We start from the raw sequence: 24,237 nt of genomic DNA, 5'->3' as shown, positions 1-24,237 counted from the left end.
ACATTTAACTTTTCATGATTTTTACTGCAAACTATATACTTCTGAGAGAAAACATACGGAGGCAGAACTCCATTCCTTCCTAGAGGGAATCTCGCTACCTAAACTATCAGAGACCGACCGAGAAGATCTCAACTCCCCCTTCACTCCTGAGGAGGTCCTGGAGGCAATTACCTCCATGCCACCTAACAAGTCCCCAGCCCAGATGGATTCCCCAGAGAGTTCTACAAAGCTTTATGGCACTAGCTTAGCCCTATTTTCATGCCAATGCTGGGTGATTTTTGCAAAAATTGAGTTCTCCCAGACTCTATGCACACAGCTCGCATTACAGTGTTGCTCAAAAAAGACAAGGACCCTCTATCCTGCTCGTCCTTCCGGCCCATAAGCTTGTTGGATTTTGACTACAAAATAATTACCAAATTGCTCAACAAAAGACTAAACACTCCTCTTCCCAAAATAATAAAAGCGGACCAAACTGGATTTATTAGAGACCGGTACTCTTCTGATAACATTCTCCGTCTTTTTGATATTTTTGATCAAGTAAACGCACAGAAGACCCCTGTCCTGTTGGCTTCACTGGATGCTGAGAAGGCGTTCAACAGGATGGAGTGGAGCTTTCTGTTCTGTCTTAGAAAAGTTCAATATGGGCCCAAACTTTATTAAATGGATTAAGTCCCTATACTCTCATCCAAATGCCATGGTGACTACTGACGGACTGAACTCTGACAGATTCCCTTTGGGACGGGGCACAAGACAAGGGTGCTCGTTGTCCCCCCTGTTCTAATTGTTGGGGGCGGAGCCTCTGGAAGAGTCGATAAGGAGCAATCCAAGTATTATGGGTGTTTCTGCAGGCGGTCTGCAGCACAATATTTTGCTCTACGCTGATGATGTCTTGCTCTACATATCCAACCCTGAGAAATCCCTCCCTTCCATTTTAGACAGAATTGCTCAGTATGGCAAGTTTTCAGGATATAAGATACATTTGAACAAATCCACTGTTTGCCATCTCAATCTTACACTCACCAGCTCTATGAAGACACTATGTCGGTTCCAATGGAAGACACAGGTGTTTCAATACCTTGGGATCTTCATAACACCAGATCTGAATAGCCTTTTCAAGGAAAATTATCTTCCACTCCTGGATCGAATCAAGAACGATCTCCAAACCTGGATCTCCCTCCCAATTAGCTTAGTCGGAAGAATTAATGTCATCTGTATGAACATCCTCCCTAGATTGAACGATTTATTTCAGATGCTCCCATGCTATCCCCCAGTTTCCTTTTTCAAAACAACTAACCAAAGCATCACCAAATGTATATGGGGCAATAATAAACCTAGGATCAAGTTCTCCACTCTATCGAAACCTGAATCTAAGGGTGGTCTTGCTCAATTGTACTACTGGTCTGCCCAAATCCGTAACATGCTAACATGGATCACAAACAGAGAAGACTCAACGTGGATTCAGAAGCCCAATCCTGTGGTTCATTGGCCCTTAGCTCAATTATATTCATGAATAACTTTAGTGAAGTGGGCAACATAGCCAAAACCTTTGTGATTAACAGCACCCTACTAGAGTGGAGGGACTGTAAGAAATACCTGGGCATTTCCTCCCAAATATGTTCTCACTCGCCTATAGTATACAACCCAGACTTGCCAAAAGCCCTGAGTGATGCCAATTTTAATCTTTGGCATACTCTAGGAATCAGGACCTTTTCAGAACTATTTCATCAGAAAACCACTACACTGAAATCCTTTCAAGAGCTCTGCAGTGAATTCAATGTGCCAAGATCCATTAAAAAATATATATATCTTCAAATTAGATATGACATTTCCTCATTTACTTCCAAGAGGAGGTTTAGAGCTCAGCTGAATGAAGTTGAAACCCTTCTTGCTACAGCACAATCCATTAAAGGCAAAATCTCCTATATCTATAGACTCCTTTCTGAGAAAATAATCTGGGAAAGGGACCTTGGTCTGACTATCAGTGATGAGTTATGGGCGGAGGTTTGCGACAGGGTATACTGCTCCTCTACTAATGTAAAAATGAAAGAATCTAATTACAAATTTTTGTACAAATTTTATTACACTCCAATGAGACTCCATAGAATGAAAACAGACATTTCTCATAACTGTAAAAGATGTACCTCTGAAAGTGGAACCTATATGCATGTATTTTGGAGCTGTAGAGAGATTGCCAGATTTTGGCAATCTATACATACTGCTGCACAGAAAATACTAGATGTACAGTTTGATATGACCCCGTGTATCTATCTTCTTAATGCCCAGAAGGTCTTGATCCTGACAGAGAAAATTTGTTTATGACTATCACATACTTTGCTAAGAAATGTATTCTTCTATTGTGGGCTTCTAATACCTCTTCTACATTTAAAATGTGGATTGACCAGATTGTTGACTTTCTCCCTCTTGAAAAGCTCACCTCCACAAGAGACAGCCCAAGTTTGATAGACTCTGGTCTCCACTACTCAACTATTTTTCAAATTGGACAGAGTGAATGGGGTGATTAGGGAAATGAGCAGATACATGTTGTGTAAGGTGCTTTAAAAACAAATTATTTGCTCGCCGTCTCAGCTAAGGCTGGAAATAGCTAATAAGATCCTTGATAGTGCTGCTGCAAGTTTATTTTTTATATATTGTTTTATATATATTTTTTTTAAATAATTATTTTGTTATGTTTATTTTTTTATTATTATTGTTAGTTATTTTTTAATATATTTTTTAAGTCTGTCACATCTGTGAATGTGGAATGTGTTTTGTTGGTTGATTGAAAAACAAGAAAACTTAATAAACACTTTTTTTTTTTTTTTTTAACATGCTCCCAGACCTTCCACATGTAGTTACAGTTGCACACAGTACTGTCAAAATATAAATTATTCTCATTAAAGCTGCAATATGTAACTTTTTGGGGCTACCTAAATTCACAGAAATGTGTGTTATAGATCTGTCATTCTCAGCAAAGTAGTACTGCTAGATTTGGGGTTCTACGCAGTCAAATGTAACAGATAACTACATTTTTAATAAAGAACTGTACAAATGACATCAATATTTAAAATATATATCATTAAATACAGTAATATGAGATCTGTATGTAAAACATTTACATTTGACATATCATATCATTTCATTTCAGCATATCATTTTGCCCCACTGTAGTATCATTGCGCAAAATAGTAAGCAGCATCATCTGGATATGTGTGCGACAAAAGTTCAACATTCGCCTTCTTCTACCATTTCTGTCAAGCCGTCTACGCAGACAGTTTGACGCATACGTTCGATAAATCCAACGTATGCACCACACAGAACGTACAATAAATGCCTCTGCAATGCAACGCTGCAAGGCAAACGCAGTGTTTCATTGGAAATTAATAAAATTATTGTGTACTAAAATGCAAAACACTGTCGGTGTGATCGAAGTGTACTCTTTTTGAGCAGACGGCTGGCGCTGGCTGGCTGCTGCAACATAGCATCAGATAGATGGGCTACACATACAGAGAGGCGCTGTATCGCTCGCTCGTATGCTTTTTCTGGTGAGATCATGTGTGCCTCTTGCGAATTGAATAACTTATGAAACACTGAGAGACGAAAGATACATTATTTTATATTTGTTCTTTTTTTCTTGGGCAAAATGTTCAACCATAAATACACGCCTTTAAGCATCAGCACCATCCTCATGATTTTGTAACTACATTCCAAACACTTGCATTTTGGTCCCGCTCCAACGTGATACGCCCTTTAAAAGTTATTGGCCATTGGGTTGCCGTAGGTTCTCTTGTCACTTCTCTGATTTGTTCAGTGGACATACGTTCATTTAAACGTGCCGTATGATTGGTCTAATTATATTATGCCCGCCTTCTCATATTTCGCGGAGCGCAGTTGGACCACAGGCACGTCTGTCAATTTAGTCAAACCTCTATTTCCGGGTTTGAAAGTAGTTGCAAAACAGCGTCCATCCACTTCACAGGCAAGAGGACAGACGTCTGTTACTCCACAGTCTATAGGAGGCATCCCTTCATCTATAGTAAGTGGACTTTGACAATTCCTCTGTATATGTTAAATTAGCTAGCTACAGTTAACTACAGTTAGCTAGCCACTGCCTGTTCACCCCGCTATCATCCAGAAGGCGAGGTCAGTACAGGTGCATCAAAGCAGGGACCGAGAGACTGAAAAACAGCTTCTATCTCAAGGCCATCAGACTGTTAAACAGCCACCACTAACATTTAGCGGCCGCTGCCAACATACTGACTCAACTCCAGCCACTTTAAAAATGGGAATTGATGGAAATTATGTAAAAATGTACCACTAGCCACTTTAAACAATGCCACTTAATATAATGTTTACATACCCTACATTACCCATCTCATATGTATATACTGTACTCTATATCATCTACTGCATCTTGCCATCTTTATGTAATACATGTACCACTAGCCACTTTAAACTATGCCACTTTATGTTTACATACCCTACAGTACTCATCTCATATGTATATACCGTACTCTATACCATCTACTGCATCTTGCCATGCCGTTCTGTACCACCACTCATTCATATATCTTTATGTACATATTCTTTATCCCTTTACACTTGTTTGTGTGTATAAGGTAGTAGTTGTGGAATTGTTAGGTTAGATTACTTGTTGGTTATTACTGCATTGTCGGAACTAGAAGCACAAGCATTTCGCTACACTCGCATTAACATCTGCTAACCATGTGTATGTGACTAATAAAATTTGATTTGATTTGATTTGATTTAAGTGACTAATTGGCTCTGGTGTTGGGGTGTGAAGCCTAACATAGTAGCTAGTGTGAACAACAGGCTTGGGTTATATGTATGCATTCATCGTTACCCAAATACATTTTTTAATTTTGCACCACCATCTTCACTCGTTAATCAAACGGTAACGTCTTTGGAAAGGATATAAGTCAATTAGCTAGTTAATGCCTTAGCTCATGAGTGCAGGTCTCAGTCACATGTGTCTGTATTACATGTCATGCTCACTGAATCATCTTCAATGATAAGCGAAGCTTAGACTAAATGTATAGGTAGCTAGATTGTTTAAAGTGTGCGTGTGTTTGTCTTTCCAGTGATGCTAGCTGAGGTGTTTCAGGTGCTGCGGGGAGCAGGGAAGGTTGGCCAAGCATTTGCCAACACACAAGGGGAGATGCTGAGGCTAATGGCCTGTAACTCCACGCTGGGCACTGGGGTCAAAGCTGCCCAGGAGGTGGTCGAGGGCGTGATGGGCACAGTCATGGGTGGTGCTGCCATGGTATGTTCAAACGGGAGAGAAGGGGGGCCTTTTTGCACACATCAAATAGAAGGACATTGGCGACAATATCACAGTTCAATGTCCTTTTTAAGCTTTTAGGCTACATAAAGTGTTATAGTACTCTGCCAAATACAATTGCATGCACCATGGTGTATATTGCCTGGAGTGACATTGAATGAGGCACTGAATGTGACTTTTCCCATATTCAGCAACAGTCCATCAAGGAGGATGTGTTCCCTGATGCTGAGGGATGGGAGGAAATGGATCCGGACGAGGCTGCTAAATGGGCGGTGGGCTCCGAATTCCCACCAGGCCTAGAGGCCACAGAGATGCCCAGCGGAGCGCCTCTCAGCCCAGCTGGGGGTCCAAGGGGAGCAGGTTGGCCTGGCCAAAGTGCCCGGTTCCTGCACATTGCCTTGACGCAATGGCACAGCAGGTTTTTCCATGACTCAGTAGTGGCCAGACTCACCCCAGAGGACATCAAGAAGGCCAGGGAGTCCAAGCAGGCATTTGCCAGGCCTATTGTTAAGCAGAAGGTCAGTGGCGTAGGCTTACCTCCTGATTGTCTTTGATCTCATGTGTGGGCTGTACCACTGACTGGGTTTTGGGCTGATGTTGAGGTAGGTGTAAATCATGATGGAGCATTGGGGGTTAAGTTGGTCTGTGCTATATTAGGAAATAATTTCCCCATCTCTAAAGAAGTATGCAATGGCTGTCTTTATACATAGGCCTACTGTATTGTGTTCTCAAGAATATTGTAAATCTAAAAATCTTTGGGATGAACCAATTTGATATACACACACACTGCGTGCACAATTATTAGGCAAATTGTATTCCTCAGGATTAATTTTATTGTTGAACAAACAATTTCTCTCAATCAATCCAAAATGTTATTGAACCTCGAACCTGATTGTTTAACAAAGGAAAAGTGAGTTGTCTTTCTCAGGGGAATATAAGTGTGCACAATTATTAGGCAACTAAATTACAAAAAATAATTTCTCCCAACTCACTTGTTTATTCTCAATTTTTAGAGTAAGTGTAACAAATAAGTGACACAATGACAATTAAAAAAAAAAAAATTGGCCTTTCAAAAATATTCAGTGACCAGTATAGCCACCCTTCTTTTCAATAACTGCCATGAACCTTCCATCCATGGAGGCTGTCAGTTTCTTGTTCTGTTCCTGATTAACTTTCACTGAAGCAGCAACCACAGCCTCCCAAATGCTGCTCAAAGAGGTTTATTGTCTTCCCTCACTGTAAAGCTCACGTTTGAGAAGGGCCCACAAGTTCTCAATAGGATTTAAGTCTGGTGAGGAAGGGGGGTCAGGTCGTTATTCGGGCATCTTTGAGGCCCTTGCTGGCTAGCCAAGCAGTGGAGTACTTGGTTGCATGTGATGGAGCATTGTCCTGCATAAATATCCTGGCCTTCTTGAATGCTGAGGACTTCTTCTTCAAGCAGTGGTACAAGAAAGTATCTTCCAGAAACTGGCAGTAGGTTTGGGAGTTGAGTTTCAGTCCATCTGAAATCAAAGTTTATTTGTCACTTGCGCTGAATACAACAGGTAAATGCTTACTTACAGGCTCTAACCAATAGTGCACAAAAGGTATTAGGTGAACAATAGGTAAGTAAAGAAATAAAACAACAGTAAAAAGACAGGCTATATACAGTAGCGAGGCTATATACAGACACCGGTTAGTCAGGCTGATTGAGGTAGTATGTACACATGGTTAAAGTAACGATGCATATATGATGAACAGAGTAGCAGTAGCGTAAAAGAGGGGTTGGCGGGTGGTGGGTGGGACACAATGCAGATTGGCTAACCGGGCTATGTGCGGGAGCACTGGTTGGTCGGCTCAATTGAGGTAGTATGTATAGTTAAAGTGACTATGCATATATGATAAACAGAGAGTAGCAGCAGCATAAAAAGAGGGGTTGGGGAGGGTTGGTTGGTTGGGGGGGGGGCACACAATGCAAATAGTCCGGGTAGCCATTTGATTACCTGTTCAAGAGTCTTATGGCTTGGGGGTAAAAACTGTTGAGAAGCCTTTTTGTTCTAGACTTGGCACTCCGGTACCGCTTGCCATGCGGTAGCAGAGAGAACAGTCTATGCCTGGGGTGGCTGGGGTCTTTGACAATTTTTAGGGCCTTCCTCTGACACCGCCTGGTGTAGAGGTCCTGGATGGCAGGCAGTTTAGCCCCAGTGATGTACTGGGCCGTACGCACTAACCAGTCAGGATGCTCTCGATGTTGCAGCTGTAGAACCTTTTGAGGATCTCAGGACCCATGCCAAATCTTTTTAGATTCCTGAGGAGGAATAGGCTTTGTCGTGCCCTCTTCACGACTGTCTTGGTGTGTTTGGACCATTCTAGTTTGTTGTTGATGTGGACACCAAGGAACTTGAAGCTCTCAACCTGCTCCACTACAGCCCCGTCGATGAGAATGGGGACGTGCTCGGTCCTCCTTTTCCTGTAGTCCACAATAATCTCCTTAGTCTTGGTTAGGTTGAGGGATAGGTTGTTATTCTGGCACCACCCAGCCAGGTCTCTGACCTCCTCCCTATAGGCTGTCTTGTCGGTGATCAGGCCTACCACTGTTGTGTCGTCTGCAAACTTAATGATGGTGTTGGAGTCATGCCTGGCCATGCAGTCGTGAGTGAACAGGGAGTACAGGAGGGGACTGAGCACGCACCCCTGGGGAGCTCCAGTGTTGAGGATCAGCTTGGCAGATGTGTTGCTGCCTACCCTTACCACATGGACGCGGCCCGTCAGGAAGTCCAGGATCCAGTTGCAGAGGGAGGTGTTTAGTCCCAGGATCCTTAGATTAGTGATGAGCTTTGAGGGTACTATGGTGTTGAACACTGAGCTGTAGTCAATGAATAGCATTCTCACATAAGTGTTCCTTTTGTCCAGGTGGGAAAGGGCAGTGTGGAGTGCAATAGAGATTGCATCATCTGTGGATCTGTTTGGGCGGTATGCAAATTAGAGTGGGTCTAGGGTTTCTGGGATAATGGTGTTGATGTGAGCCATGACCAACCTTTCAAAGCACTTCATGGCTACGGACGTGAGTGCTAGGGGACTGTAGTCATCACCCCGAAAAGGTTAAACTACCTCATCCTTAATGATAGCAGCCCATACCAGTACCCCTCCTCCACCTTGCTGGCGCCTGACTCGAAGTGGTGCGCTGTGTCCATTACTGAACTATCCATCTGGTTCATCAAGAGTCACTCTCATTTCATCTGTTCATAAAACCTTTGAAAAATCTGTCTTCAGGTATTTCTTTGCCCAATCTTGACGCTTCAACTTGTGAATCTTATTCAGTGGTAGTCGTGTTTCAGCCTTCTTGACCGTGGCCATGTCTCTGAGCACTTGACACCTTGTACTTCTGCACACTCCAGGTAGGTTACAGTTCTGGAATATGGTGGCACTGGAGGTCAATGGGTTCCTGGTAGCTTGAAGTCTTTTGCAGTTAATTTGCGCCCCAGTTGACTATTCGCAACAAAACGTTTGTCCGGTGGTCACGCCTCAATTTCAATTTCAAGAGCGTTGCATCCGTCTGAAAGGCATTTTACAATTTGACTTTTCAGTGTCATCTCTTTTTTGGCCCATTTTTACCTGAGGCAATGAAGCTGCCTAATAATTATGCACACCTTAATATAAGGTGTTAACTTTTCCCAAACCCTCCCTCATTACACAAATACATATCACCTGAAAAATGATTAAATCCAATAAGCATTCAAGTTTATATGGTTTGGAGTTGAAAATGTGCATAGAAATAATGAGATCAGAATACTCACTTGCCTAATTGTGCACGCAGTATATTTTTTAACATGTCTTAATGTGCAGTAAGTATAGCAAATTTGATCTTTAAAACAATAACATTCTCATTTTTACAGCTTAGTGATCGTGCAAGAGAGAGGAAGGTCCCTGCCACGAGAATCAGCAGGCTGGTTAACTTCGGGGGTAAGCGTTTCACTGCAATTAATGTAAATCACCCCCAGATATTGAAGTTGTATTAGGTACACCTATAGGATTCTATTGCTATAATGCATTACAACAGATGTCGAAGGAAACATGACCCAGCCAGCATGCAGCTACAGTGAGGGAAAAAAGTATTTGATCCCCTGCTGATTTTGTACGTTTGCCCACTGACAAAGAAATGATCAGTCTATAATTTTAATGGTAGGTTTATTTGAACAGTGAGAGACAGAATATCAACAAAAAAATCCAGAAAAACGCATGTCAAAAATGTTATGAATTGATTTGCATTTTAATGAGGGAAATAAGTATTTGACCCCTCTGCAAAACATGACTTAGTACTTGGTGGCAAAACCCTTGTTGGCAATCACAGAGGTCAGACGTTTCTTGTAGTTGGCCACCAGGTTTGCACACATCTCAGGAGGGATTTTGTCCCACTCCTCTTTGCAGATCTTCTTCAAGTCATTAAGGTTTCGAGGCTGACGTTTGGCAACTCGAACCTTCAGCTCCCTCCACAGATTTTCTATGGGATTAAGGTCTGGAGACTGGCTAGGCCACTCCAGGACCTTAATGTGCTTCTTCTTGAGCCACTCCTTTGTTGCCTTGGCCGTGTGTTTTGGGTCATTGTCATGCTGGAATACCCATCCACGACCCGTTTTCAATACCCTGGCTGAGGGAAGGAGGTTTTCACCCAAGATTTGACGGTACATGGGCCCGTCCATCGTCCCTTTGATGCGGTGAAGTTGTCCTGTCCCTTTAGCAGAAAAACACCCCCAAAGCATAATGTTTCCACCTCCATGTTTGACGGTGGGGATGGTTTCTTGGGGTCATAGGCAGCATTCCTCCTCCTCCAAACACGGCAAGTTGGGTTGATGCCAAAGAACTCCATTTTGGTCTCATCTGACCACAACACGTTCACCCAGTTGTCCTCTGAATCATTCAGATGTTCATTGGCAAACTTCAGACGGGCATGTATATGTGCTTTCTTGAGCAGGGGGACCTTGCTCGCGCTGCAGGATTTCAGTCCTTCACGGCATAGTGTGTTACCAATTGTTTTCTTGATGACTATGGTCCCAGCTGCCTTGAGATCATTGACAAGATCCTCCTGTGTAGTTCTGGGCTGATTCCTCACCGTTCTCATGATCATTGCAACTCCACGAGGTGAGATCTTGCATGGAGCCCCAGGCTGAGGGAGATTGACAGTTCTTTTGTGTTTCTTCCATTTGCGAATAATCACAGAAAATGTTGTCACCTTCTCACCAAGCTGCTTGGCGATGGTCTTGTAGCCCATTCCAGCCTTGTGTAGGTCTACAATCTTGTCCCTGACATCCTTGGAGAGCTCTTTGGTCTTGGCCATGGTGGAGAGTTTGGAATCTGATTGATTGATTGCTTCTGTGGACAGGTATCTTTTATACAGGTAAGAAACTGAGATTAGGAGCACTCCCTTTAAGAGTGTGCTCCTAATCTCCGTTCGTTACCTGTATGAAAGACACCTGGGAGCCAGAAATCTTTTTGATTGAGAAGGGGTCAAATACTTATTTCCCTCATTAAAATGCAAATCAATTTATAACATTTTTGACATGCATTTTTCTGGATATTTTTGTTGTTATTCTGTCTCTCACTGTTCAAATAAACCTACCATTAAAATTATAGACTGATAATTTCTTTGTCAGTGGGCAAACGTACAAAATCAGCAGGGGATCAAATACTTTTTTCCCTCACTGTATATTACAATCAATATTTCTAATATTCTTAAATCAACTATTATAGTCATGACATCATTGCACAGCCCTGTGCCTATGACCTTGAGTCAAGTATACCTCTATATGATCACTTACACCAAGCTCTCTGTGACTCATCTTAAATGGTACATGTTACTGTGTATGATTGGTGTGTCTCAGAAGTGAATGCATATAATGGTAGGCACACTTACCATAGTTCCTTATGTCTGCCTCCTTCGCAGGTCTGGCAGTCGGGCTGGGACTAGGTGCCATTGCAGAGGTGGTGAAGCAATCTATGGGAGCCAAGCGTGCAGGTAGGTTCCTCCATGCATCTCTGAAACAGACATGAGATGAAGAAGCTGCATGATAGGTGGCACTGGAGGTTGTACGATTGGCTGCCAGGCTGGACAGACTGAAGTTCCTCTCAATATGGCATGGTTCACCTTTTGTATGTTATGATATACAGTATTTCTCAAGAGTGTAGTTACTTCGGTCTTGCTCACGAATTCAGACTTTAGTTTGTTTCACTCGCTCATTCACTCTGATTCTGTAATAAACTCCACCATGTCTCTCTCAGAGGGTGCCCTGTTGGACTCACCTCTCTTGTCCGAGGCCAATGCTGAGAGGATAGTGAACACCTTGTGCAAAGTCAGAGGGGCAGCCCTCAAAATAGGACAGATGCTCAGTATACAAGGTATAGTGATCTACCCTCCCATCTGTCACCCACCTTTGATTAAATTACTTGGAATACTTGTTAGATGCAGCATAACCATCCATCTAAATATTCAGACCCCTTGACTTTTTCCACATTTTGTTAAAGTTGCAGCCTTATTCTAAAATGTATTGGGTTTTTTTTCTCCCTGAATCTACACACAATGTAAATCAGGCCTAGAAATTTTTGCAAATGTATTAAAAATGGAAATATTACATTTGCATAAGTAATCAGACCCTTTACTCAGTACATTGTTGAAGCACCTTTGGCTGTGATTACAGCCTTGAGTCTTCTTGGGTATGACGCTGCAAGCTTGGAGTTTCTCCCATTCTCTGCAGATCCTCTAAAGCTCTGTCAGGTTGGAATAGGGAGCGTCGCTGCACAGCTATTTTCAGGTCTCTCCCAGAGATGTTTGACCGGGTTCAAGTCTGGGTTCTGGCTGGGCCACTCAAGGACATTTCGAGACTTGCCCCAAAGCCACTCCTGTGTTGTCTTGGCTGTGTGCTTAGGGTCTTTGTCCTGTTGGAAGGTGAACCTTTTCCCCAGTCTGAGGTCCTGAGCGCTCTGGAGCATGTTTTCATCAAGGATCTCTCTGTACTTAGCTCCGTTCAGCTGTTCCTCAATCCTGACTAGTCTCCCAGTCCCTACCGCAGAAAACCATCCCCACAGCATGATGCTGCCACCACCATTTTTTTATTTTACCTTTATTTATACAGGTTTTTCTCATTGAGATAACATCTCTTTTCCAAGAGAGACCTGGTCCAATAGCAGTAGGGGGAACGTTTCAGACAAAACAACTTACATACATACACTAACACAACATTAAACATAACTATAAAACACACATACAGTACAACAAAAACATTTTATGTAAAAAACACGAAAGTGATTCACCGTAGGGATGGTGCCAGGTTTCCTCCAGATGTGATGCTTGACATTCAGGCCAAAGAGTTCAATCTTGGGTTCATCAGACCACAGAATCTTATTTCTCATGGTCTGAGAGCCCTTTAGATGCCTTTTGGTAAACTCCAAGCGGGCTGTCATGTGCCTTTTACTAAGAAATGGCTTCCGCCTGGCCATTCTACCATAAAGGCCAGATTTATGGAGTGCTGCAGATTGATGGAGTGCTGCAGAGAAGTTTGTCCTTCTGGAATGTTTTCTAATCTCCACAGAGGAGCTCTGTCAGTGTGACCATTGGGTTCTTGGTCACCTCCCTGACCAAGGTCCTTCTCCCCCGATTGCTCAGTTTGGCTGGGCGGCCAGCTCTAGGAACAGTCTTGGTGGTTCCAAACTTCTTCCATTTAAGAATGATGAAGGCCACTGTATTCTTGGGGATCTTCAATGCTGCATACATTTTTTTGGTAACCTTCCCCAGGTCTGTGCCACGACACAATCCTGTCTCGGGAGCTCTACGGACAATTCCTTCAACATCATGGCTTGGTTTTTGCTCTGATATGCACTGTCGACTGTGAGACCTTTAAATAGACAGGTGTGAGCCTTTTCAAATTATGTCCAGTCAATTGAATTTATCACAGGTGGACTCCAATCAAGTTGTAGAAACATCTCAAGGATGATCAATGAAACAGGATGCACTTGAGCTCAATTTTAAGTCTCATAGCAAAGGGTCTGAATACTTAGGTAAATAAGGCATCTGTTTTTTATTTTGAATACATTTGCTAAAATCAAAAAAAATTTTTTTTTACTTTGTCATTAGAGTATTGTGTGTAGATTGATGAGGAAACAAATAAATATTTATTCAATTTCAGAATAAGGCTGTAACGTAACAAAATGTGGAAAAAGTCAAGGGGTCTGAATATTTTCTGAACTCGCTGTATACTAGGTCAATTTAACACTTGTTGTGTTCTTCCCGGTAGATAACTCCTTCATAAACCCCCAGCTACAGAAGATCTTTGAGCGGGTCCGACAGAGCGCGGACTTCATGCCCGCCTGGCAGATGAATGTGCGTCATGCGTACACTGAAATATCTTCTTAAACTTCAGTTATTGTATAGTACAGATAGACAATCCATATATTTGACATTCCACTACTATGACTGTTTTACTGTGACTGTTTGTAAGTCATTTTGGAATTGAATTGGACTTCTAGACTGATGTCCTCTCTGCTGTGTATGTCACTGCAGAAAGTTCTGGAGGAGGAGCTAGGTGCGGGCTGGAGGAAGCAGCTGTTGTCGTTTGAGGACAAGCCTTTCGCCGCCGCCTCAATTGGCCAAGTGCATCACGGGATGCTGCAAGACGGCAGGGAGGTCGCCATGAAGATCCAGGTGAGGGATTCCATAAATATCCTTTGACATCCAAAGGGAACCAGCCTCCAATGCCAGGTTCAGTAGTATAGTAATGGTAGCAATAGTATAGTAATGGTAGCAATAGTAATGGTAGCAAAAGTAATGGTATCAGTCACTGACCCATGAATAAAGGTTTAATTTGTCATTGTAAAATCTTAGTTACACTAACTTGTAAAAAAGGTTATTGTTCTGGTGAAGAGATTCTCGCTGTGTTTTGTCATGGGAGCTCTAAGATTAGATTCTTGATATTCTCAGACAGTCTTTGATCTTTACTCATGTAATTCTGTTCTCTCTCGCTCGCTCTCGCTCTCGCTCTCTCTCTCTTGCGCTCTCTCTCGCTCTCTCACTCTCTCGCTCTCTCTCTCTATTGCAGTACCCAGGAGTAGCTGAGAGCATCCACAGTGACATCAACAACCTGATGTCTATGCTGAAGATAAGTATTGTTCTACCAGAGGGTAAGGGTTCAGAAATCTAAACCTATTGTAATAACGATGATGATAATAATAAGAATTTATTAAACTTATATAGCGCTTTTCATTACAAAAATGATCTCAACGCTTAAATAATAATTGGTCCTCTGTATTGAATGCTTTGTAGTGAGAAAGTCCCAAGTACTTGGGAAAATGCCCTGAGGAGGCTGCCTAACTTATATTGACATTATTTTCTCACAGGCTTGTTTGCAGACAGTAGTCTAGAGGTCCTTCAAAGAGAGCTGGCGTGGGAGTGTGACTACAAGAGAGAGGCGGAGAGTGCCAAGCATTTTAAGTAAGCCCTACACCTCCGAGTCTGTCATAAAGCATGAAGTCTCTTCAGAAGGACTGATCATTAACTTGAATAGCCTGTAGTAGTCCTCTTAGTGTATCCAAATGTTACTATACAGTGACTATAAATTAAATACCACTTAAAATACCACTTTCCACAGTATTGGGGATGCTGGTCCTCATTTTATTTTCTAGATGTATTTAGTTTAGTTCCTATCAAGATGATACTCTCTCTAATGCACTGTGAATCTGATGGTAGTCCACATTGTGTGCCTGTTGTATAGTGATTCATAGTAATGTACCAGTTTAGTCCTGTTGAGCAGATGATTGATTTCTGTCTGCCTCAGGTCACTTTTGGCGGATGACCCATTTTTCCACGTGCCATTTGTGGTGGACGAGCTCTCAGGAAGGAGGGTTCTGGCCATGGAGCTGGTGTCAGGGGTACCGCTGGACAGCTGTGTAGATCTGGATCAGGAGACAAGGAACCAGGTAAGAGCTGACCTCTGATCTCCACCCAGGAGAATAAACATTGGGTGAATGTGGTGAAGGGTCTTTTTCCTGGTAGCGCTGTGGGGTGATGTTGTGGCCACATCATTACCTACCCGTAGTCTAACTCTGTGACTGGTGACTGACCGGAGACCTTTTTGTAGCTATGACTGCCCTTAACCCAACTTTCCTAAGGCGTGCACATTTTGGTTTTTGCCCTAACACTACACAGCTGATTCATATTATCCAAGCTTGATGATTAGTGGATTATTTGAATTAGCTGGGTAGTGCTAGGGCAAAAACCAAAACGGGCACGCCTTGGGGTCCTGAAGACTGGGTTTGGGAAACTCTCCCTTAACCGTTAGATAGGTTGCTAAACTATGACTCTGCAGACCAGCTGTATAATGTGCTCTTCTCAGTTGTCATTGATTTGAAGAAATTAGGCATTTCCCCCAAAACCCTGAAGCAATGAATCACATATGCCATTGTCTCTACAGTAGAGGAATCATGTATATTTATTAGATGGCTCTAGTGATTTGTAGAATCTGGTTTAAAATGGCTCCAGGTTCTTACTTTGTAAACGGACAATGTTTCACTCATGATTTAGCACCTTTGGCATTGGAATGAAATGGAAACCACAGAAAACTGAGAGGATTATTAAGGATCAGAACCCTTTTTTTCAGTTTTCCCCTAAAATCACTTACTCAAATCTAACTGCCTGTAGCTCAGGACCTGAAGGAAGGATATACATATTCTTGATTTCATTTGAAAGGAAACATTTTGAAGTTTGTGGAAATGTGAAATTGATGTAGGAGAATATAGCACCTTAGATCTGGTAAAATATAATACAAAGAAAAAAAACATGCGGTTTTTATTTTTTCATATTTGAAATGCAAGGGAAAGGCCACAATGTATTATTCCAGCTTAGGCGCAATTTAGATTTTGGCCACTAGATGGCAACAGTGAATGTGCAAAGTTTTAGACTGATCCAATGAACCATTGCGTTTCTGTTCAAAATGTTGTATCAAGTCTGCCCAAATGTACCTAATTGGTTTATTAATACATTTTCAAGTTCATAACTGTGCACTCTCCTCAACAAAAGCATGGTATTCTTTCACTGTAATAGCTACTGTAAAATAATTTAATCTTCCTGCCCGTATCAGAAAGTCATGGGAAATGTTCTTGTTACTTACAACCTCATGCTAATCACATTAGCGCACGTTAGCTCAACCGTCCCGCAGTGAGGACACTGATTCTGTAGAGGCTTTAAAAGGATGCTCTAAAACCACATTTCTGATGCAACATTATGCACATTTGACCAGCAGAGGGCCGTAACCCGAGTTGAGTGGTGACACTGATATCGCTCACTGTGTAGGGTTGTGTCCAAAATATCACCCTATTCCCTATTTGGTGGAATAGGTTGCCATTTGGGATGCAGGCTAGGAGTGGTAAACTGACCCCTGTGGTCTCAAATTTCTCCCCCCCCCCAGATCTGCTTCAACATCCTACAGCTGTGTCTGAGAGAGCTCTTTGAGTTCCGCTTCATGCAGACGGACCCCAACTGGGCCAACTTCTTTTACAACGCTGAGCAGAACAAGGTGAGAGGGCGAGTGAGCCTGGGGAATAGGGTGCCATTTGGGATTCAGAGCTTTGTCATTCATCAATACCATGACTCTGACCTTCAAGCTAGTTTTTGTATGAATTAGCTTTATAACGAATTTATAACAGATTACATAGCGTCTGCTAAATGACTTAAATGACTAAATGTACAAAAAATGTAACATTCATTTTCATGAGAACATACCACACTATATTCCCCGCATTTATGAACATGTACGGTGGCGATTGTTGTTTTGGTGGGGATGTGATGTAGTTTAACCTGCCCACTGTGTCTCCAGGTTATTCTGTTGGATTTCGGTGCGTGCCGGGATTACCCTGAGGCCTTCACAGATGATTACATACAGGTAAATTAACCTCAGTCGTGTGCATTAAAACCTCTTGAAGCTAGGGGGCAGAATGTTTATGTTTGGAAAAATAACGTTCCCAATGTAAGCTGCCTATTTCTCAGGTCCAGATACTAGAATATGCATATAATTGACAGAGTAGGATAGAAAACACTAAAGTTTCCAAAACTGTCAAAATATTGTCTGTGAGTATAACAGAACTGATTTTGCAGGCGAAAACCTGAGGAAATCCAACCCGGAAGCGCCTTTTATTTTGAAAAATTACCGTTCCATTGCCTGCCTTTCGTCCATTTAAAGGGATATCAACTAGATTCCTTTTCCAATTGCTTCCCCAGGGTGTGAACAGTCTTTAGACATAGTTTCAAGCTTTTATTCTGAAAAATGAGCGAGATTTATCAAAACGCGTCAGTGGATAGACGGAGGTCCTTACATTAGTTCATGCGCTCGACACTGGTTGCTCGACATTTTCTCTCTCTCCAGTATTGAATATTTTACAGTCCGGTTGAAATATTATCGATTATTGATGTTAAAAACAACCTGAGGATTGATTATTAAAAAAGTTTGACAGGTTTCTACGAACTTTACGGATACTTTTTGGAATTTTCGTGAAGCCTTGATGATCTGCCTAAGGCTGTGGAATACTGAACATAACGCGCCAAACAAATGGAGGTTTTTTGATATAAAAATAATCTTTATCGAACAAAAGGAACATTTATTTATTGCAAACATCCGAAGATCAAAGGTAAGCGATTAATTGTATTGCTTTTCTGGCTTTCGTGACCAATATACATTGCTGCTAGGTGTTCTTAATGTTTTGTCTAGTGATCGATAAACACAAACGCTTGGATTGCTTTCGCTGTAAAGCATATTTTCAAAATCTTACACGACAGGTGGATAAACAACAAGCTAAACTGTGTTTTGCTATATTGCACTTGTGATTTCATGAATATAAATATTTTTAGCAATTTTCTTTGAATTTGGCGCTCTGCAATTCAGCGGTTGTTTACGAAAATGATCCCGCTAAAGGGATCCGTGCGTCAAGAAGTTAACACCAAACAGAGGAAAATGGACTGAAACAGGGACAGACTACCTGGACACCATTTTGCTACCGTGTGCCCTTACAATTACAGTGCATTCAGAAAGTATTTAGACCCCTTGACCTTTTCCAAATGATGTTACGTTACAGGCTTATTCTAAAATAGATTAAAATAAAAATTCTCATCAGTCTACACACAATACCCCATAATGACAAAGCAAACACGGGTTTTTAGAAATGTTTTTCTAATGTCTTAAAAATAAACTGGAAATATCACATTTACAAAGACCCTTTACTCAGTCCTTTGTTGAAACAGTGATTACAGCCTCGAGTCTTCTTGGGTATGACGCTACAGTCTTTGCACACCTGTATTTGGGGAGTTTCTCCCATTCTTCTCTGCAGATCCTCTCAAGCTCTGTCAGGTTGGATGGGGAGCATCACCGCACAGCTATTTTCAGGTCTCTCCAGAGACGTTAGATCAGGTTCAAGTCCGGGCTCTGGCTGATTGACTCAAGGACATTCCGAGACTTGTTCCGAAGCCACTCCTGCATTGTCTTGGCTGTGTGCTTAGGGTTGTTGTCCTGTTGGAAGCTGAACGTTTGCCCCAGTCTGAGGTCTTGAGCTCCCTGGAGCAGGTTTTCATCAAGAATCTCTCTCTACTTTGCTCTGTTCATCTTTGCCTCTGCTGACTAGTCTCTCAGTCCCTGCCGCTGAAAAATATTCCCACAGCATGCTGTTGCCACCACCATGCTTCACCGTAGGGATGGTGCCAGGTTTCCTCCAGAAGTGACGCTTGGCATTAAGGCCAAAGAGTTCAATTTTGGTTTAATCCAACCAGAGAATCTTGTTTCTCATGGTCTGAGAGTCCTTTAGGTGCCTTTTGGCAAACTCCAAGCGGGCTGTCATGTGCCTTTTACTGAGGAGTGGCTTCCATCGTATACAGTCAACTGAATTTACCACAGGTAGAATCTAATCATGGCTTTGATTTTGTTCTCTGTAACCTTTTGATGACGTAAATTGGTCTGTCTGTGTCCAGGTGGTGCACGCAGCCTCCATCGGAGATAGGGAGACTGTACTGGAGAAATCCAAGGACCTTAAGTTCCTCACAGGGTTTGAGGCCAAGGTAAGAGGGTATTTTTGTGCGGTGGTAACTATGGTATCATGAGGCGCATACATTTGACGTGTGGTTTATGACATCCCTTCCCTCTCTGTTCCCTCTCTCCTCTATTTCTACTGGGGTGGGGTGTATACATTGCCATGTACTGTTCTATACTTTTGAGTTATTAAAATGTATGTCCCTTTGTTTTTTTTTTACTAAGTTATAATAATATTATAAGCCATAAAGGTGCATACATGCTTATAACAAGTAACAAAGCGTTATACATGCAGAGTGTTACCGAGTTGTAGTGTTGAAATGCCCTCTCTCCACAGGCGTTCCAGGATGCCCACGTGGAGGCGGTGATGATTCTGGGCGAGGCCTTCGCCAACTCTGACCCCTTTGAATTTGGCACCCAGAGCACCACGCAGCGGATCCAGAGCCTGATCCCCGTCATGCTGCGTCACCGCCTCACCCCCCCCCCGGAGGAGACCTACTCCCTGCACCGCAAGATGGCCGGCTCCTTCCTCATCTGTTCTAAGCTTGGCGCCAAAATCGCCTGCAAGGACATGTTCCTGGACATCTACAACTCCTACCAACAGCGACGGCTGGAGAAAGAGAAGGCTGCCCAAATTCAGGCCTAGATAGGGTCAAAGGTCATTACTAGTGGTCACCCTTTCAGACTGCATCCTAGTGGGCAGAACTGACTGTCCAACTCCCATGGCTGTGGACTATGTTTATTTAAGATATTGTAACTGCACTACATTGGTGATCCACAGACTCCCAGCACTTTGACTGTCAGTGACTTGATGCCACTCAAACTCAGTGAGGTGGTCTGGCAGTAAGGAGTGGGAGGCAGAGCGTCTGCTTGTATAAAAGAACAGAAAGAAACTCTATAGCATTTGTGTGATTTCACTTGAGATTAGTGTTAATAATAATAATTGTATAAAGGTATGGTCCAACTTGATGTACATATAATTGATTTGAGCTGTGTCTATGTTAAGGGAAAAGGTAATAGGTTTTGAGTGTTGGATTGTGTTTTTGATGTGCCCTGGTCCAATGGTTTCCATCGAACTGTCATTTTTAATGCTAATGCCACAAACATCGCATTTGTTTCTGAAAATGGCAGTGTTTGTCCTCAAAGCCATTTTTACACTGAAAAGTGAAGTGGATGTTATTGTACACACTACAAAGATTGTTCTTTCAGATATTATTGCATTCTTCAACAGGTATAATTTTTGGCTGAAAAACACAATGTGGGGAATATTTAATGCTGTAAAATAACTTATTTCACTGACTTTTTTGGGTTGCAGTATTAAGCCGTCTTGTGAATGTATTTCCACGGCATGTTGATGAGCATTGTTCTACGGATTTTAAAGGGCTGTTTGATGGAAACCCTAATGTCCTTGAAAACAGTATGATAAAATAGTCCAGCTAGATGACGGCGTCTGTAAAAAGCATCTGCATAAATGTGTGCGTTGATGTTCTGTTCCATGCACTTTGGGACCATACAACACCTCCATAAGACATAATCAATGATTATTCTGTGGGTTTCCATCCTTGCAATTAACAGTTGACTAAAAAGCAGACCTATTGCCACGGGATAGGTGTTTAAATTGGGTTGAATTCAGAACAAAACGGGCTGAAATGTGTAGGATAACCTCCACTTCTCCAATAAGAAACGCTAATTTCGTTGCAAAACGTTTTGCTATGGTTTGCACTAATGAATATACGCCTGTATTAGCAGGCGCCTGCTAGGAATGAGGTCATTTACCTGCTCAGTAGATAACACAAAAACATACCTTTGACATGTTCACTCTGATGATTAAGAGATGGGGCAGGGAATGGAACATCGACTAAATGGCCCATCTTTACTGTATAATCTGCTAAACTCTCTGATGTACACAAGCTAAAGCACTGTAAGGTGCATACGGAGAAGACCTTTTACTGGTGTGAGCCCAACCTGTTGGATTCCCTTCTTCACTCCCCGTGAGTCATTTACTGTTCATGTCTCTGGACTGAAATAGAGGAGACCTTCCAGGGTCCACATACAGAACATCATGATAGATCCTTCCATTCTAATGCTATTTCCTCCACAATAATCTACTGGACAGTTAGCCATTATATTTCGTAATCTCTGGCCCATCTACCTTGTACCAGACATACAGTGACAAGAAAAAGTCTGAACCTTTTGGAATTATCTGGATTTCTGCTTAAATTGGTCATACAATTTTGATCTGATCTTCATCTATGTCACAACAACAGACAGTCTGCTTAAACTAATAACACACAAACAATTATACGTTTTCATGTCTTTATTGAACACACCGTGTAAACATTCACAGTGCAGGGTGGGAAAAGTATGTGAACCCTTGGATGTAATAACTGGTTGACCCTCCTTTGGAAGCAATAAAGGACTGTAGTTGCGGATCAGACCTGTGCAACGGTCAGGAGGAATTTTGGACCATTACTCTTTTCAGTTCTGCAATATTCTTGTGATGTCTGGTGTGAACTGATCTCTTGAGGTCATGCCACTGCATCTCAATCGGGTTGAGGTCAGGACTCTGACTGGGCCACTCCAGAAGGTGTATTTTCTTCTGTTGAAGCCATTCTGTTGTTGATTTACTTCTGTGTTTTGGGTCGTTGTCCTGTTGCATCACCCAACTTCAGTTGATCTTCAATTGGCGGACAAATAGCCTTACATTCTCCTGCAAAAAGTCTTGATAAACTTGGGAATTCATTTTTCTGTCGATGATAGCAAGCTGTCCAGGCCCTGAGGCAGCAAAGCAGACCCAAACCTTGATGCTCCCTCCACCATACATTACAGTTGGGATGAGGTTTTGATGTTGGTATGCTGTGCCTTTAATCTGTCCATAGAATATTTTGCCAGTAGCGCCGTGGAACATCCATGTGCACTTTTGCGAACTTCAGACGTGCAGCAATGTTTGTTTTGGACAGCGGTGGCTTCTTCCGTGGTGTACTCCCATGAACACCATTCTTGTTTTGTGTTTTACGTATCGTAGACTCGTCAACAGAGATGTTAGCATGTTCCAGAGATTTCTGTAAGTCTTTAGCTGACACTCTAGGATACTTCTAAACCTCATTGAGCATTATGCGCTATGCTCTTGCAGTCATCTTTGCAGGACGGCCAGTCCTAGGGAGAGTAGCAACAGTGCTGAACTTTCTCCATTTATAGAAAATTTGTCTTACCGTGTACTGATGAACATCAAGGCTTTTAGAGATACTTTTGGAAACCTTTCCAGCTTTATGCAAGTCAACAATTCTTAATCTTAGGTCTTCTGAGATCTCTTTTGTTTCAGGCATGGTTCACATCAGGCAATGCTTCTTGTGAATAGCAAACTCAAATTTTGTGTTTTGTATCGGGCAGGGCAACTTTAACCAACATCTCCAATCTCGTCTCATTGATTGGACTCCAGGTTAGCTGACTCCTGACTCCAATTAACCTTTGGAGAAGTCATTAGTCTAGGGGTTCACATACTTTTTCCAACCTACACTGTGAATGTTTAAATGATCTATTCAATATAGACAAGAAAAATACAATACTTTGCGTGTTATTAGTTTAAGCACACTATGTTTGTCTATTGTTGTGACTTAGATGAAGATCAGATTTTATGACAATAATTCCAAAGGGTTCACATACTTTTTTTTTTTTTTTTTTTTTCCACATACTTTTTCTTGCCACTGTACCTCTGATTGTCAAGGTAGAATATTGACTAAGTAGGCTATTACTGTCAAACCCTGAAGCTATCAATAATGAAAACCTTAACTATTATCTTTATGAGTGCTGCGCTTGCAGTACTGTAGTCACAGGTTTTAAGTTACACAATTATGCATGTAGGGCTAACGAGTATGAGTGTTAGTATTAATTGCCACTTCTAAGCAGTGGTGTAAAATACTTAAGTAAAAATACTTTAAAGTACTACTTAAGTAGTTTTTGGGGGTATCTGTACTTTACTATTTATATTTTTGACTACTTTTACTTCACTACATTCCTAAAGAAAATGATGTACTTTTTACTCCATACATTTTCCCTGACACCCAAAAGTACTAGTTACAATTTCAATGCTTAGCAGTACAGGGAAAAAGGTCAGATTCACACACTTATCAAGAGAACGTCCCTGGTCATCCCTACTGCCTCTGATCTGATGGACTCACTAAACATAAATGCTTCCTTTGTAAATTATGTCTGAGGGTTGGAGTTGCCCCTGGCTGTCAAAAAAGTAATAAAAAAGGAAATTGTGCAGTCTGGTTTGCTAAATATGAGGAATGTGATGTATAGCTTTTACTTTTGAGTACTTTTTCCACAGCTGTACTTAAGTACATTTAAAATCTGATACTTTTAGACTTTTACTCAAGTAGTATTTTACTGGTTTGTTTTTACTTGAGTCATTTTATATTGAGTTATCTTTACTTTTACTCAAGTATGACAATGTAGTACTTTTTCCACCTCTGCTTCTAAGGACATTTATCAAATAAGATGTAATGACTGGCACATACACTGGGAAAGGAAAGGCTCAGTGATGTTGTAGTTTTGTGTAATGGAAAGTTGGATTGCAATGGTGCTAATAATGACCAGCTGGTTTTAGTTTATATCGGCATGAAAATTGACATTTTGGCTCTAAATCACACATTTTATTAGGCACCACTTTTCATTGTGTCTTGCTAAATGCTGATGATGTCTACTGAAACCACAAAGTAATTTGTGGAAAAATGAAACATTTCTTATAGAAGCTAAATCTGGAGACTTTTTAGGATCTTCACAGTCAGAATTTATCTCTGAAGCTTTTTAGAACACATCAGCCATTCAGTAGATTCTCATCCACAATCTTGAAGGCAGGACATCATGGCATCTTCTGCCTGACAAGAACACATTTGTCCATTT

The 24,237-nt window shown here is 41.8% G+C and overlaps 1 protein-coding gene across 1 annotated transcript; it reads left to right on the top strand.

Moving 5' to 3' along the window:
* Nucleotides 1-3,945: 3,945 nt before the first annotated feature.
* Nucleotides 3,946-23,853, top strand: LOC139547852 (atypical kinase COQ8B, mitochondrial-like). Its single transcript, XM_071356987.1, has 15 exons — nt 3,946-4,033; nt 5,100-5,281; nt 5,491-5,817; nt 9,175-9,241; nt 11,220-11,291; nt 11,555-11,671; nt 13,564-13,649; nt 13,830-13,970; nt 14,365-14,446; nt 14,663-14,756; nt 15,100-15,241; nt 16,729-16,836; nt 17,137-17,202; nt 19,275-19,361; nt 19,670-23,853. Coding segments are annotated over exons 1-15 (1,881 nt in total). The 5' UTR covers nt 3,946-4,032; the 3' UTR covers nt 19,979-23,853.
* The last annotated feature ends 384 nt before the right edge of the window (nt 23,854-24,237 follow it).

This window comes from Salvelinus alpinus, chromosome 21 (genome assembly GCF_045679555.1).
Source record: "Salvelinus alpinus chromosome 21, SLU_Salpinus.1, whole genome shotgun sequence".
NCBI classification, from domain to species: Eukaryota; Metazoa; Chordata; class Actinopteri; order Salmoniformes; family Salmonidae; genus Salvelinus; species Salvelinus alpinus.
The sequence above is the reverse complement of the archived record's forward strand: the minus strand, read 5'-3'. Positions and strand labels throughout refer to the sequence as shown.